Below are 15,749 nucleotides of genomic sequence, written 5' to 3' on the forward strand. Positions count from 1 at the left end.
GAGAGAGAGAGAGAGAGAGAGAGAGAGAGAGAGAGAGAGAGAGAGAGGAGAGAGAGAGAGTTAGTTCAGGTGAGAATCTAAGTGAATAGAAGTGATTTGCTGGTCTGTCATTTCATGACCAACTTTTGGGACATGGCCCACAGGTGGCCCACACCTGAGTCAGATCCCGTCTTCCTCTGTGTTTCACTTGTCCTAACTCTTGTCTCTTTTCTTCCCACTTCAGATTTTCCTGGCTTATACTGTGGAAGGATCCAGTTTTGTTTTTGGTGATACACTGGTCCAAAATGTTTTTGCTTTCCAGGTAATACCTGTTTTGTGTGCAGGAATGACAGTGTCAGTGAAAGGCAGGGGAATAGAGCTGGGGATGATTGTGTGTCCCCGAGACCAGACAGCCTTTACCGACTTGATCCTGGAGGGGGGTCTACTCTTTCCCCATGATCCTTACCATCATGAAATTGGTTTAAAGGCAGGTGCAGGGAGAGGCTCAGGAAATATCCTGTGTTTAATACTGATAGGCTGATAGTCTGCAGTACATTTTGAGTTTATTCCTAAACTACACTGTATCTGCTACCCTGATGTCTGGGCATTCCCAGAACTCTGTTTAGAGGCCTGCAAGAGCGAGCTCATGCCACACACAGCCCACGCAGTGTAATGTCTCATAGGCTGCCTCTGTTCTTGTTGCAGTCTCTGCCAATCATTATTTTCTTTGGATGCGTGATGTCTATTCTCTACTACCTGGGCCTTGTGCAGTGGGTGATTCAGAAGGTAAGGCGTTTGGGTTCCACGTAAGGACCTTCAGCTTGAATATGTCAGGGGAATGAATGAGTTCATACTTAGGTTGGGGGAGAAAGTTCTTACATGGGATGTGGAGAATCAGAATCAATTTGAAAAGGCAATCTCTCTGGAGCATCCTGGTATCAAATGATTACCCAGGCTGGAGATAGGCTGGAGGCAGAATATGGTAAAAAGCTCTTTCATACTGAGTTGAATTTGCTTGTTCTAGAAACCCCAAGGCCTGAGGTCAGTCTAATATGTTTGCAACTTGTTCTGTTACTCTGGACCACACTATCTCTCCAGGTCTCAGTTTCTTTACCACTAAATGGAATAGCAGGGAGGGGTTTTGCTGGACACTATCCAAGACTCCTGCTAATGTTGAAGATTTATGTGTCTGGATTCTTGTAGATTGCCTGGTTCCTGCAAATCACCATGGGTACTACTGCTGCAGAGACTCTGGCTGTGGCAGGAAACATCTTTGTGGGGATGGTACGTATGTACCCTGGAGCCTTCTGTTTTTCTAATCTCTCAAGAACCGAGAACTTGGCAGAGAACAAATTTAGAAAGAGGATTTTCCCTCCCCCTTCCCTCCCCACCTCCTTCCTTCCTGTTTTTCTAAGACAGGGTCTCATGTAGCCCAGGTTGACCTCATACTCACTAAGTAGTTAAGGTCAACCTTGAATTCCTCTTCTTGCCTCCACCTCCCAAGTGGTGAGCGTATATGCATATGTCACCATGCAGCTTAGAAGCTCATTTTTTCTTATGGAAAGCTGACAAATGAAGACTGTGTGTCAGTTAGTCCTTATGAAAGAATCCTCAGAGGGTCAAGGAGAACTTAGTTCATTGCATTGACCCTTGATACCTAATGCACAGTCTGGACACACTATCTAGAAGGTTGTCCTTAGCCACTGATCTAGCTTCTCACACAGGTATATAGGTGAATGTCCTAGTCTAAGCTTCATCACCCTCAGGAGCTAGGAAGGATGGTTGAGCTACCTCTGGCTTCTTGCTGTGATTCCCTGTGATTTTCCAAGGTCTCCGAGGAGGTAATGGCTTGTCTTGCTCAGGACTAACAGAGTTCTTCTTTATATAGCATCTTTCTCAGAGCATCCGTCTGTGTGGAATGAGAGCAAGTATCTGTGTGGAATAGGTCTTTCCCTTTTGCTGTGACCAAGTACTTTGAAAAAAGCATATTAAGAGAGAAAGGCTTTATTTTGCCTCACAGTTTGAGAGTACAGCCATCCTGTTGGGGAGAGCTTGGTTACAGGAGCTTAAGGCAGCTGAATAATGAATGATGCTTGTCCCCAGCGTCCAGGACCCAAGCCTAGGGAGTGGTCCTACCCACTTTTAGAGTTGGTCTTTCTGCTTTAATTTACATAATTAAAATAATTTCTCACAGGCTGACCTATCAAGATAACACCTCACAGGCATTCCTAGAGTCATTTTTTAGGAGAGTCTATCAATTATTGATAATCAACATTAACCATTCCGGTGTTAAATCTATGCTATTGACTGGTCAAATCAACATTAGGGACAATAGTTTTTCAAATGAATAAGAAGTCAACATTGGGGTCTTTTTCTCCAAAATCCTTGGCTGTTTATCTGATTTTGATCTGTTTTCAGAGCACTTCTGGATTCTTTTCTCATAACCTTACATTTTGCCAAAATTGTCTATAATCATTTGAATTTTTCCAGCTAGACTCTAGTCATCTAAGAGCAGGAACCTTGCATCAATGCTCTACCAAGCTAATACATCCTTTCGCTGACACTCATTAAAGGGTAAATGACCTCATAGATTAAGGCCAGGTAATTTCCTCCTTGAATCTTCCTAATTAATAAAAAACTACAAACATTTCATTAAAAAATTGCATTATATTTATTTAATGACTCTCTCTCTCTCTCTCTCTCTCTCTCTCTCTCTCTCTCTCTATGTGTCTGCATGTGTGTAAGTACTCATGTATCATGGCTTTCATGTGGTGGTCAGATGACGACTTGTGGATGTCAGTGTCTTCTTTCCTTCTATCTACCATGTGGGTTCTAGATAATGTTCTCAGGTCTTCAGGCTGAACTTTCTTGCTGGCTTGACATTATTTTCTTATTATTTCATAAAGTATTAGCTTAGATAAGCTATTTTCGGTTCCTTCAATATATGTTTGGTTGACATCTAGTGTGTGGTCAGCAAGTGGACTGTACTCTATCGTTTACTCACTAACTGCACGGATTTAGACATGACAAACACAGTAAATGAACACCAGCTGTCTACAGTATTCTATAACATGCTATAGGAACACGTGAAAACAGGCCAGCAAGGAGACCGTTGGGCAGGTTTTTGTCCACCGGCTGGAAGGGCGTGTATCTGATGGGTCTATTTTCAGCCTGGGTTAAGCACTTTGACATGAGGAGCAATAACCTCTTCACGTGTGACTATTTTTTCCTTGTTTTTAGACAGAGGCACCTCTTCTCATCCGTCCTTACCTTGCAGACATGACCCTGTCTGAAATCCATGCAGTGATGACTGGAGGCTTTGCTACCATAGCAGGCACGGTGTTGGGAGCCTTCATATCCTTTGGGGTGAGGCACAGTCAACATAATCGCTCTTGGTGCACCTAAGTTGAGCCCTACAATGATGCTAATCCCCATCTGGCTTTACAGATTGATGCGTCGTCCTTGATTTCCGCCTCAGTGATGGCTGCCCCTTGTGCACTTGCCTTGTCCAAACTGGTGTATCCAGAAGTAGAAGAGTCCAAGTTCAAGAGCAAGGAGGGAGTGAAGCTGCCTCGAGGGTGAGCTGGGGACGGGTCAGGAGATGTGCTATCTAGAGAAGCCCAGTGTGCTAGAGACTTCCAGTTTCTCCAAAGGAAATTCTGTCACTCCATGTCCCCTTTTGCTATCTCCGCTTCTAGCTAATCATTTTCAATTTTGTTTTGTCTGGATTTAAGCTTCCCACCTGGCATTAGTGCCTTATACCAATATTCCATGTCCTTGGCATCAGACTTTCATGGCAATAGCATCGAATCACTTCAGAGAAATCTCCACTATTACAATTACTAAGGAATCCCATCACCCCTCACAATGGCTGGCTACCCACTTCTTCCACTTTAGGGTCAATGGAGGAGCTCTCTGAGGAGCTGAGACCACTATAGGTAGCATATTCTTTCTCTATGCCCAATAACCACAGGGAAGAGAGGAATATCCTGGAAGCTGCGAGCAATGGAGCCACAGATGCCATAGGCCTTGTTGCTAATGTTGCAGCCAATCTGATTGCCTTTCTGGCTGTATTGGCCTTCGTCAATGCTACCCTCTCCTGGCTGGGGGAAATGGTGGATATCCATGGACTCACTTTCCAGGTAAAGTCTTATCTGTGTTGGGCATGTTTTCCTGACCCTCAGTAAGCTGAAAGCCTGAGGAGGAAAAGGGGGTGGAGGAAGGAGAGGAGGCTAAGTGTCTGGAGCCACTCCTGGTGCCTGACCTTTGTTGCCTGCTCTTCTTTCCCTTCTTTCTCTGTCCTTAAGGTCATCTGCTCCTATATCCTAAGGCCCATGGTTTTCATGATGGGTGTGCAGTGGGCAGACTGCCCACTGGTGGCTGAGATAGTGGGAGTCAAATTCTTCATAAATGAATTTGTGGCCTATCAACAACTATCTCAGTACAAGAACAAACGTCTCTCCGGAGTAGAAGAGTGGATCAACGGCGAGAAACAGTGGATTTCTGTAAGCAACAATCCAGAAAATTACAGAGTGAGAGGTTTGGGCTAGGCATATCTGAGGGAAGGCATAGTGTGCCACACAAACGTTGTGGGCCCACAGGTATTTCTCAGTGTCTCAGCCTAAGCACAAGACAAGCAGAAGCATGCATTTCAGGACCCAAGCTTCTGCACCAAGTCTCTGTTATTTCTCTCTTGCATTCTGACCCAACTTTGATTTCTAAGATAATTGTTGCTCCCTTCCATTGGGACAGTCCAAGGAACATACCTTCTCCTGGATGTCCTGAAGTCCCTTTATTTACACATTCAAACTGCTTCGAAACAATCTTTCTTTCCTCTCTCTCTGCACCTCTAGGTCATTTTCTCTGTATCTTTAATAAGAACCCTGCCGGGCAAGGAGTCTTGTAGTATTACCATATCAAGACAGCGGTTGTAACTTGGGCCCATTATTTTCTGAGCATCTTTTGTGCATTCCTTAGAACACTATAAGACGAATTGGTGTGCCCTGGAACTTCTAACACAGTTCTGAGACACACCAGGACTAAATTTATCTACTTGTTTCCCCCCCTAGGTGAAAGCTGAAATCATTGCAACATTTTCCCTCTGTGGATTTGCCAATCTTAGTTCCATAGGAATCACACTGGGAGGCTTGAGTGAGTTGTTCAATTCCCCCAGGTCCTCCACACGCCAGGCAGATCCAGGCTCTGCTCTGCAAAGCTGAGGCTAGATAGAGAAGCTGCAATGAAGTGGACCTCTCAGGCCACATGTAACTCAGAGTTAATGCAGTCAGGCCGACTATGGTATATCCTTTACAACCAGTGCTCTGTCTGCCTGTTCTCCTTTCTGCCAAGGCAGAAAATGGTTTTAGTTTTAGTTTCCTTATAAGGAAGAAGTTATGAAAATTATGTTTGTCTCTTGCTGTTAAACTGCCAAAAGAACTTTCTGAAATTAACCAACCCAACAAGTTTTTCTTTTATAAGAGTGATATTTGTACAGGAATTTTAAAAAGCCATATGAAAACAGGAGACGAAGCAGATAGTGGAGTCAGTGAGCATCATACCTTGTTGGGCGAAAGCTGAGAGTCCTGGAGTACAGAGGAGTAGTTAGTACTTGAAGCAGAGGTTTTCAGGGTGCTGACTGTGGGTGACGGTTGCTGGAATACCAGGAGAGAGGGGGTGGTCCTGGAGGGCGGTATGTGGTGTGTGTGTGTGTGGTGAGTGTGTGTGTGGTGTATGTGGTGAGTGTATGTGGTGAGTGTGTGGATGGTGTATGTGGTGAGTGTGTGTGTGGTGTATGTGGTGAGTGCGGTGAGTGTGTGTGTGTGGTGAGTGTAGGTGTGTGTGTGTGTAGTGAGTGTCTATGTGGTGTGTGTGGTGAGTGTGTGTGTGGTGTATGTGGTGAGTGCGGTGAGTGTGTGTGTGTGTGTGGTGAGTGTATGTGTGTGTGTGGTGAGTATGTATGTGTGTGTGGTGAGTGTATGTGTGTGTGTGGTGAGTATGTATGTGTGTGTGGTGAGTGTGTGTGGTATGTGTGTGTGGTGAGTGTGTGTGTGGTGTATGTGGTGTGTGTGTGTGGTGTGTGTATGGTGAGTATGTGTGGTGAGTATGTGTGTGTGGCATGTATGTGTGTGTGTGTGTGGTGTGAGTGTGATATGTGTGTGAGTGTGTATTTGTGTATGTGGTGTGTGTGATGTATATGTATGTATGTGTGTATGTGTGTGTCTGGTGAGTATGTGTGTGTGTCTGGTGAGTATGTGTGTGTGTGTGGTGTGTGAGTGTGATATGTGTGTGAGTGTGTATTTGTGTATGTGGTGTGTGTGATGTATGTGTGTATGTGTGTGTTTATCAGAATCCTGAGCTGAGCACTTGGAAGAGACAAGTTAGAAATGAGTCTAAGAAGCAATAGAATATGAAAAGAAGAATGTGTTAAAAATACCACTTATGGCAACCATATTCTGGGGTAGTTTCACTAGATTTATGTCACTGATAGCTGATTAAGCAGTTTGAAGGTGGAACAATTTCCTTTTGGTTTATCTTTTTCCTCTCTGTTAAACTCTCATCCATATTGCTGTATGTCTGCCACTTGATAGCTGTGACACTGGGCTGGAGTGAGATGGATGCTGCCCTCTCTAGTCCTTTGGTTCAAAATGGCACATGTGATTCCAGTCTGGACTTAACAGTATAGGTCTCAACTGGCCAACACAGGCATCTGTGCCTGCTTGAGCAGCTCAGAGCCCTGCTTGATTCAGATTTATCTTGAATGGGTTCCAGAACCACTGAAGTGAGGGTCAGATTACAATCCTTGATACAGGAGAAGTCTGAGTGATATATCAAGACTAATGTGTGTATGCACCTCTTAAGGAAGCTTTAGCAGGCTTAGGTCAAAGAGCACTAGTCATCTGACCTGATATTGTTTTACATTCCTCCTTGCTGTGTGAGGAAGACATCAATTGCTTTCTTTTGTTGCCTACAGCATCCATGATGCCTCAACGGAAGAGTGACTTGTGCAAGATTGTGGTCAGGGCCCTGTTCACAGGTGCCTGTGTTTCCTTTATCAGTGCCTGTATGGCAGGTAGGTGCCTAATCATGGTCTCTAGCAGAGATCACAGGATCTCACTCAGAATGTTTATTTAGCCCACCATCCACCTCACAGACACCTAATTTACCGTGTTACCAACTCCCAACCGAGCAATACAGAACTTTGGGGTCCATGTGTCAAACCTTCCTCCTTAAAGTAGTTTTTATTTCTATGCAGGAATCCTCTATGTTCCCAGAGGTGCTGAAACTGACTGTGTCTCATTCCTAAACACACATTTCACCAACAGAACCTATGAGACATATGTGTGCTGCAGAGAGCTTTTCCAGAGGTAGGCAAACACCAGGGTTCCTGCTCCCTCCTAGGTTCCTCTTACACGAAGGGAACTTCTGGATGGTGGGGGATGGAGGTCTTGAGTACAGGGCCGCCGAAGGTGTATGGCGTGTATGAGGCACCATGGATGCTGTGATGGACATAGTCTGGACTCTTTTCTCTTAGTAGGCATTATCTTCAGTATTAGTCCTACTGTGTGTGGCAAGTTTCTGTGCTTATTGTGCCTGAAATATAAGTAGTAGACAGGTGATGATTTTGCAGTTGTCTTTAAACTCAGGGTTTTTTCCAGATGGAAATAAAGCAGACCAAGAGAAGACAGATTTTTAAATTTAAAAGATAGAGTTCGGATAGTGTGAAGGTGACCTTGTTTACTATATTCTAGAATATGAAAGGAACCTATCACTGAGCCCAAGGGACTAGTTTTGGGACACATAAAAGGAAGGAATGAGGAAGTAGAATATTTGACGTTGTCAAAGTCAAAGGTGCATACTGGTAGTTAGTGGCCTATAGGTGAGTGGGGGAGAGCTCCAGGAAACAAGGCTGAACCATTAAAGGCCTTGTCAGAAAGCCTCAAGAAATCCAATTTTGACCTGCAGGATTCTGGACACCAGCCTGGTTAGCTGTGCTTTACAGAAGGACATTTGGTAACAAGGAGAGTGAACACATTGCTGTAACAGTCTTAGCAAGAGAGAGTGAGATACTTGACAGACACAGGTGCACCAGACAAGGGAGAATTGATAGGACTGACCCTCAACTGGTTAGGAGAAAGGCCCAGTGTGAGGAGGAGAAAGAATGATCTTTTTTGACTTGGGCCAGAAGAAGGGCGTGGCCTTTTCCAGTTCTGGATATGTTAATTTGGAGGTACCTGTGTGAACACCATATAAAGCCACTGACAAGTCAACTGGAGTCTGAGGCTCAGGAGAGAGGTCAGAGCTGGAGCCTGAGTGGGAGGTGACATGTATGTCTGTGATGTATTCGTGTACTTATTCAGATGTTAGCTGTATACAGGTTAAGAAACAAAGTAAAAGTAAATTGCAAATTTCATTTATTGTTAAAGAGAAATTTATAAACTAAGTAGACTGGTTGTCTGGTGGAGTTCTAATGTGTATGTTCTCAGTGGATTTTCTAAAGATATATTCTAAGAGTCATTAGCATCTAGAGGCCAAAAGAAATGTTTTCAGGGGTTGAAAACACTGTATAAATCCACTCACAAGTCAGCTGGAGTCTGGCTCAAGTAGTTGTTCAGATGCTGCTGTTGCAGAGAGACTAACAGGCTGCTGTTGTGGAGGACCTGAGTTCTATGTCACACTGGGTGATGGGTATCTGCAACTCCAGCTCCAGAGGGGTCCCGGTTCAAGTCCTGCAGGCGCCTGCACTCACATGCACACACCCACACCTGCACATGGACATAGAATTTGAGAAAAATAACAGCTGGATCTGTCTGTCTGTCTGTCTGTATGTATGTATGTATGTATGTATGTATTGATAATAAAAAGTAGATATTACCTTGAGAGTAGAGGGTAATATGGGAGGGATTCGAGGGAGTGCAAATGGGAAGGCCTGGAGGGAGGAAAAGGATGGGGAAAAGTGACATAATTCTGTTTCAGTTTGAATAAAATGAAAATCAGAACATTGAAAGAGAAATACCTTTGTCTAATTAGTTTATACCAGTGAAGTGTAAACAGTTTTTTCTTTCTGAAGAGGAAAGTAGCCCTAGTAATCAGCTTATTTTTTTATTAAATTTAATTCTGGATCATTTATAAGGCCTAATTTTTTCTCAACTGTCTGGAAATGACACTTCTAACTGGACTGAGGTTAGGAGCTGGACACCGGGCAGGCAGTGGTCAGGGTTCTGTGCTAGCATCATCTAAAGCATAAGAAGCAGAGTTCGTTCAGCTGGATCTCATGTCACTGGTTACAACAACAGATCTACTCACAGTAGGTTTGTTCTCAGCTACTTGGAAAACTTGTTGATTGTGATGCCTTGTTTGTGTCTGACCTGTGTGTATCTGGTTTTATCATTTCAGTACTTGGTTGAACGGCACCAGCATGCCTTCTTTCTCAGGCCCCTGGCAAGACAAGGAGTCCAGCCTCAGGAGTCTTGCCAACTGCTGTGGCCTCTACACCAGCACTGTGTGTGCATGAAGCTGGTGGGGCCATTCCATGATAGTTCTTATAGAACAGATTCGTATTACCAAATACATTTTCATGTACTCAAGCTGTCCATTCTCCAAGAACCGCACTAAACTCCACAAAGTGCAAGTTCTGAGCTCAGTGTAGCTCTGTATAAAAATCAGCCCCCACCTTTCCACTGCGTGCCGCATACCAGATGTGAAATTCATTATAGACCCTCTTGAGCCAAAGTATGGTGGGAATATAGCCAAGGGGGAACGTATGTGTGTGGTAAGATCGAGGTTCAACCCCTGTCCAGGCCCAGAGTGGAGAGAGTGGGGAAATCAGAGTAGATGCTTATTTCTAGTTTGGGAATGTTGGCACACCCCTGTGGTCTCTTACCTGTAGGCTAAAGGGACTGCCTCGGATTCAAGGCAAGCCTGGCCCAAACCCCGAAGTATCTCATCGAAGTGATAGAATAGATGACATAGAATAGGTGCCCTCCTGCATGGGTGGAGGTGAGGGAGGGGATTTAAAGATAAACAGGTTTTGTATTGCCAAAGATTTATAAACGTAAAAACTCCTTTTATTTTCATACAGTAATAAAAGTGCTTCTTTTAATAAGGTGTTTTTTTAAAAGTCTATATTTTTTAATTGTGTGTATGTGTGTGTCTCTGTGTGGGTATGTGCACGTCAGTGCAAGTGCCAGAGGAACCCTGAGGTGGGGGCCACCTGGACCTGGAGTTACAGGTGGTCCTGAGACACCCAACATGGGTGTTGGAGACTGCACTCCTGTCTGCTGCAGGAGCAGTACACAACTTAGCCACTGAACCAGCTTGTAAGCCCTCAATATGTAAAATCCTAAGGAATACCCTTATTTAAAAGGCCCTTATTTTGATTTGGTATTTTCATTTAGTGTCAGTTACCTGCACTTCAGGTTTATATAGAATCCTTTAAAATAGTTTTGGATCATCTAAATGAATTGCTCTGTAAAAAGCAGAGTTAGACCCCGAGAGGATTTCTCTGAACATAAATAGCTAAGGGGCTCTCACACCAGGGCTACTTATCTGTCACTCCAGTACCCTCACTGCTCTTGGCTTCAGCTCCTCAGTAAGGGGCCAAGTATGAGTCACACGTGCCTTGGATCTCTGTGAGTTTGAGGCCAGATTGATGTACATAGTGAGCTTCAGGACAGCCTGGGCTACATAGAGAGAACTTGTCTCAAAAAAACAGAAGGAAAAACAAAATTAAAATGCAAAAGAGACTCTGCTGGACTTATGGTCTAGTGTTGGTGCCATGCCGGAGAACCCAGGCACTGTCCAGTGTAGCAGGTGGCAGAGGCAGTGTCATAGACAGCAATGCTTCCACGGTGTTACCCAGGGCAGCCATGAATCACAGAGAGGCTGGGTGTCCAAGAAACCTCGACATGATTGGGTCATCATCAATAGGCTAGAGGGCATAGAAGACATCAAGACAGCTAATCCTTTGTTATATTCTCTGTGTGGGTTTTGGGGATTGGATCCAGGGGTTCAGCAAGCACTTTACTGACTGAGCCATCTTTCTAGCCCAAGAGTAACTTTAAAAGTAATTAATTTATTTTACTGTGTGTTTAAGTGTGCGCTTGTGTACATGTGTGTTTGTGTACGTGTGTGTATATGTGTGTGCATATGTGCGTGTGTGTGTGTGTGTGTGTGTGTGTGTGTCTGTCTGTCTGTCTGTCTAAGTATGCTGGCATGAATGAGCAGTCAGAGGATTGCAGTGTCTGGAGTCAGGTCTGTCCTGCCCCCTTGTGGAATCTGGAGATTGGTCTCAGGTCTTTAACCTGTGTGCCAGCACCTCTACTCATTAGTCCATGTTGCCGACCCACGACTGTCTTTCTCATCACTGTACACAGTCTCATGCCACCTACCCATGAGTACGGCCATTCAGTCATCCACAGACCTTAAAATCTATACCTTCCTGCTAAGTGACCCTCCAAGGTCCCTACCCTCTCAAGTGAAAATACAGCTTCATAGAAGGCTTGCCGGGACACAGAGATGCATAGCGAGTGTTTGCTCTCTTTTCTCCTGCCTTCATTTTCTTCCATATCTCCTGTCCTAACCTTTAACACTGCTAGAATCTGAATGTTTGTACCCCACTCCATTCATATATTGAAATCCTGTCCAGGAGGTGTTAGTATTAGAGATGAGATCCTAGATTTTTTTTTTTGAATTACAAAAATAACACCTCTTCTTTAATAAGAATGTTGACAACGACCATCAGACACAGTCCAGATCGACTTTTGTGAGGAGTCTTGTATGGGTGCAAGACTTTAAGAGACGTGAATTTTCAGTACAAACAAGAGCATCCAATGTGTCCCACTCAAATGGCACAGCACTTCGTCTCAGGAGGGCACCCACATGTTGCCGTGCGTGTCAGGTGCTTTGACATAAGGAATGTTCCAAATCCATGGCCGATCTTTACTCCCGTAGAGCTCTGGGGTCAGGTCATAGGGCACAGGGAAGGAGGCCATCGGCTCACAGTTGCTGGAGAAGAATTTCTGTTTCACTTTGAAGGTGTCCAGGCCAAATGCTAACGGGAGGAAAAGGACCCCGAGCTCGTAGGAGCGAATCATCAGCTGGGTAACGTTCTTCTCCAGCACTCCCCAGGCAGCCTTGGACAGTTTCGCACTTGTGACAAGGAACCAAGCCAGTTTATTGAAGTCTGGTGAGGGCCGCATGTACATCTTAATATGTGGCATGGCATTGCTTCAGCCGGATGTCTCTGCTGACCACTTGTGGAAGTAGGAGTGCAGCCACCTCTGCTTTTCAGCCGTCTGGATACTATAGGGAAGAGAGCCCCCAGCAGGGTATCCTTCTAAGCTGGTCCGCACATTATCCACAGAGGGATAGATCAGATGGAGAGGAACTGCGCTTTTGCCCAGAGTTCGGCCACCCTCTCTCAGGGCCAGCAAGCTCTCCATAAACTCAGAGCACAGCCACTTGGATTCATCAGGCCCCAGGGAGTCGATGCTTGAAAACTGACCAACGACGGGCCAGCTCTCGCCATTGGGTGTGGATGGGGCATGCGCCTGCAGAAGCTTTCTAAGCCTAAAATGTCCCCAATTATTTTTGTGACTTCCTTGAAAGCGTCCAGGGGTTGAACCAATAAGGTAAACATTGGTTTCAGAGAGATCGTGCTTTTGGATGGTGTCTATCCACTCCTGCAGTGGGAGCACATTGTATGCCATCAAATAACTGGTGAGGTCAGCTTTGAAATGCGTGCTTGACTCTCCAGATGTGTGGCTTCCCTGGTCAATTCGTGGGTACAAAGGACTCAACCATATTCCTTGGGTTTTCTGGTGCCAGGCTTCCCGGATGAGGTTGGAGGTGTGGATGACGACTCGGAGGCCTTCTTCATAGAGCAAGAGCATCATTTTCGTGTGGTGTGTTCCAAATGCAATATCCAACTTTGCCTGGCAGAGGGAAATGTTTGCATAGGGCTTTGCCTGGGCATGTAAGTCCGCCTTGGCTTCCCTCTTATCACTGTGCACAAGCAGGATCGGCTTCTTCCTGAATTCTGGTGGATATTGCTTTATGAGCCAGTCCACATCAAAGCAGTAGTTAAACTGAGCTGAAGAGACAAATGTCCCAAACAGAGGGGATAAAATACCCTTGATGTGGAGGGCTTTGGAGTTATACTTTGCCTTAATCCCGGAGACTCTAGTGAGATAAAACTGGAAGGAGTTCCCCTTATCCAGCATGTCCCAGATGTCCTGGCCTTCCTCTGAGGTCTCGTAGTCATCTGCCCTTTGGGGCCTAAGGCTGGCAGGAGGGCTTCTATCCTCAGCTTTCTGGGCAGTAGTCACATTGGGTGAGGAGTCATGTTTTTTCTCTTGGGGCTGTTCCTGATGTGTCACATCTGGCTGCTGTTCATCATCGCTGTTGGAGAGACACCAGCCGAGACCTTCCGGGGACTCACTCTTCTGCTTTTTGTGGGGTAACACCAAGTCTGTGTTGCTGAATTTCACAGGTAAGATCTGTCTCTTGTGTGCAGCCTTGCGGGCCTCTGAGCAGGTGTAAGTGAGCTCCTTTGACACTCCCTGCCCAGCCTCGGGGCAAGAGGATGCTGATGGCTTGTCAGGTTTGGGCTTTTCATCTTCACTTTCGTCCCTACTGGATATTGTCCACTTTCCGTAGCTGCTTTCCTGGGACATTATACTTTTGACCCGCCAGTCCGCCGCGGCCGAGCTGATCTGGGATTTCTTAGCCTTCAGAAATGTGAGGAATAATATATTTCTATTGTTTAAATACCATTTGATTTAAGGTATTTTGTTTCTAATAAATCAGGTAGATGAAGGTGAATACTTTTTGCATACTTCTACCATAGACATATTTTATTTTCTCCAGAGGTACCTGGCACCCTGCCCTGCATATACCCAACTCCTCTCCTACCTAGTCTCAGAATGGCAGGATTAGAGGATGGGTCCATTTGGGCTGGAGTTTGCTCAGGGGTACAGACTGGAAGCCCTTGCTCTGGTTAAGGTACAAGTCTAAAGTTCAGAATTGATGGAGCCATGTACACTCTTAAACAATGATGGGTAACCCAGGAATAGGAGTATCCAAGTCATTAAATGGTTCCAGTGTGAATACTAGTTCCTTGGAATGACCTGTCCTAGGGATGAGAGGTTGGCCACCAAGGGTGAAGGTGAGGAAGCATTTGAAGAAGAAGTAGCTATGTCCAGGATGGCATACAGTATAATTTATCCAGGAGATACCTATGGATAGACACTCATATCGACTAATATCGGGACTAATGTACCTCAATCAGAAGCAAGGGTTCAAGTGAGACAAAGCAGACAACAGCAAATAAGAATGTGCCTGTCCTTTCTCAGAGAGGATTCATGTGTCAGTCAAGCAGCAGTCTAGGGACCAGCAACATGGCTCCGTTTGTAACAGTGCTTGCCTCGAAGTCCTGATGACCAGAGTTCAACTTCTGTTACCCATGCAAAGCTGGAAGGAGAGAAATGTCTCCATAAAGTTGTCCTCTGGTCTCTGCACTCACCATGTGTGCTTTCTCTCTTACACACACTATATGTACAATAATAAAACATTAGAAAAAATCTTGGCATCTTGGCTAGCATAACATGCTCAGCCATTTTAACTTTGCCTCACCGAGTTTGGAGTGTACGCCAGGGTCGCCTGGCAGGGAAAATGGCAGTTTGAGCCAAGATGGCTACAGTCAAGCTGAATCTCTACAACCAGACACTCACGCAGATGATTTTTAGCAACAGAAGAGTGAGCATCAGGAGATTTGCTGGGAACCATTTCCCTCACAGCTTACATTTTCACTAGAACAAACGACTTTGATCAATTTCTAGAAAAGCAAAAGTTACACTTTTTTTTTTTAAAAAAAGTTCAGAATTCTCTCTGTCTCTGTCTCAAGGTCGGCATCTCTGGCAGTCATTGCCAGATAACCCATGTCTAAAATAATCATTCCCATGTATATGAAGCAAGAAGCCAAACAGAATACTGAAACAATTTTTAATGAGCACAGAGAACTAGGATTTTTGCTGAAATCATATTTCCTCTTGTCAAGAGCTGTTGCTCCCTCAAGAGAGGGAAACATTCTGTCTGTGGAACTGAGAACCTCATAAAAACAATCGGCAAAGGTAGCTGATCCCTTTCCATGGCAACATGACTCGGATTTGAATTATTCATCAAATGAATGATATTTTCTTCCAGCTAGGCAAACTCAAAGGATAATGTAGCAAATTCTCCAAAGAAAATATCATCATTCTTATATTTTACATTTGAGAGTTTCTGTGTGGTTTTGAAAGCAAATTTATGAAATCTGTGATTGAGCAAACTATTCTTTAGTTATGGGGCTGTCATTTATAAAACAAAGCTAATATAGAGTTATTTGGTGGCTTTCAGAGACAAGTCAAATATTTAAAAGGTTTAAAGACAGATAAACAATGTAAGGTGTCATCAGGAGTCACTCACTGCGGCTTAGTTTTATCACCTAGAAGGGATCACCATTGTGTGGATTTCCTGGACCACTAGCTGTGTGGCTGGCCTATGCTGACCATGGCCTACAGCCAGATCTCACTGGCTGTGTATCTGACTGCCATTTTGGTGCTTAACTAAGGCTTAAGCAGGGTGGGAGGTGCTTCAGCCAGTAATGTGATGCACACACAAGTCAATACCATCCAAAAAACAGTTATAAAAAAAGTGAATTTTTTGGTGAATTATTCTCTCTCCCCATCTGTCTGTCTGTCTGTCTGTCTGTCTGTCTGTCTGTCTGTCTGTCT

At 44.7% G+C, this 15,749-nt stretch overlaps 1 protein-coding gene and 1 pseudogene across 3 annotated transcripts in view; one reads left to right on the top strand and one right to left on the bottom strand.

Moving 5' to 3' along the window:
- The window catches only part of Slc28a2 (solute carrier family 28 member 2), a 21,393-nt gene extending 11,310 nt beyond the window's left edge, over positions 1 to 10,083 (top strand). For 2 of the 3 annotated variants that reach the window (XM_028784979.1, XM_028784978.1), the window contains exons 8-18: positions 224 to 301; positions 685 to 765; positions 1,183 to 1,263; positions 3,220 to 3,345; positions 3,427 to 3,557; positions 3,953 to 4,121; positions 4,287 to 4,484; positions 5,049 to 5,130; positions 6,950 to 7,048; positions 7,232 to 7,343; positions 9,373 to 10,083. In XM_028784979.1, the coding sequence (XP_028640812.1) occupies positions 224 to 301; positions 685 to 765; positions 1,183 to 1,263; positions 3,220 to 3,345; positions 3,427 to 3,557; positions 3,953 to 4,121; positions 4,287 to 4,484; positions 5,049 to 5,130; positions 6,950 to 7,048; positions 7,232 to 7,343; positions 9,373 to 9,490 (1,275 nt within the window). In that variant the 3' untranslated portion in view covers positions 9,491 to 10,083. Of the gene's footprint in view, positions 1 to 223; positions 302 to 684; positions 766 to 1,182; positions 1,264 to 3,219; positions 3,346 to 3,426; positions 3,558 to 3,952; positions 4,122 to 4,286; positions 4,485 to 5,048; positions 5,131 to 6,949; positions 7,066 to 7,231; positions 7,344 to 9,372 lie in introns of those variants that run through there. The other variant, XM_028784980.1, reaches the window with a different exon arrangement.
- Positions 10,084 to 11,840: 1,757 nt separating this feature from the next.
- Positions 11,841 to 13,662, bottom strand: LOC114636873 (annotated as a pseudogene).
- Between the last annotated feature and the right edge of the window lie 2,087 nt (positions 13,663 to 15,749).

Source organism: Grammomys surdaster, unplaced genomic scaffold (genome assembly GCF_004785775.1).
Source record: "Grammomys surdaster isolate TR1022 unplaced genomic scaffold, NIH_TR_1.0 124988, whole genome shotgun sequence".
Taxonomy (NCBI): Eukaryota; Metazoa; Chordata; class Mammalia; order Rodentia; family Muridae; genus Grammomys; species Grammomys surdaster.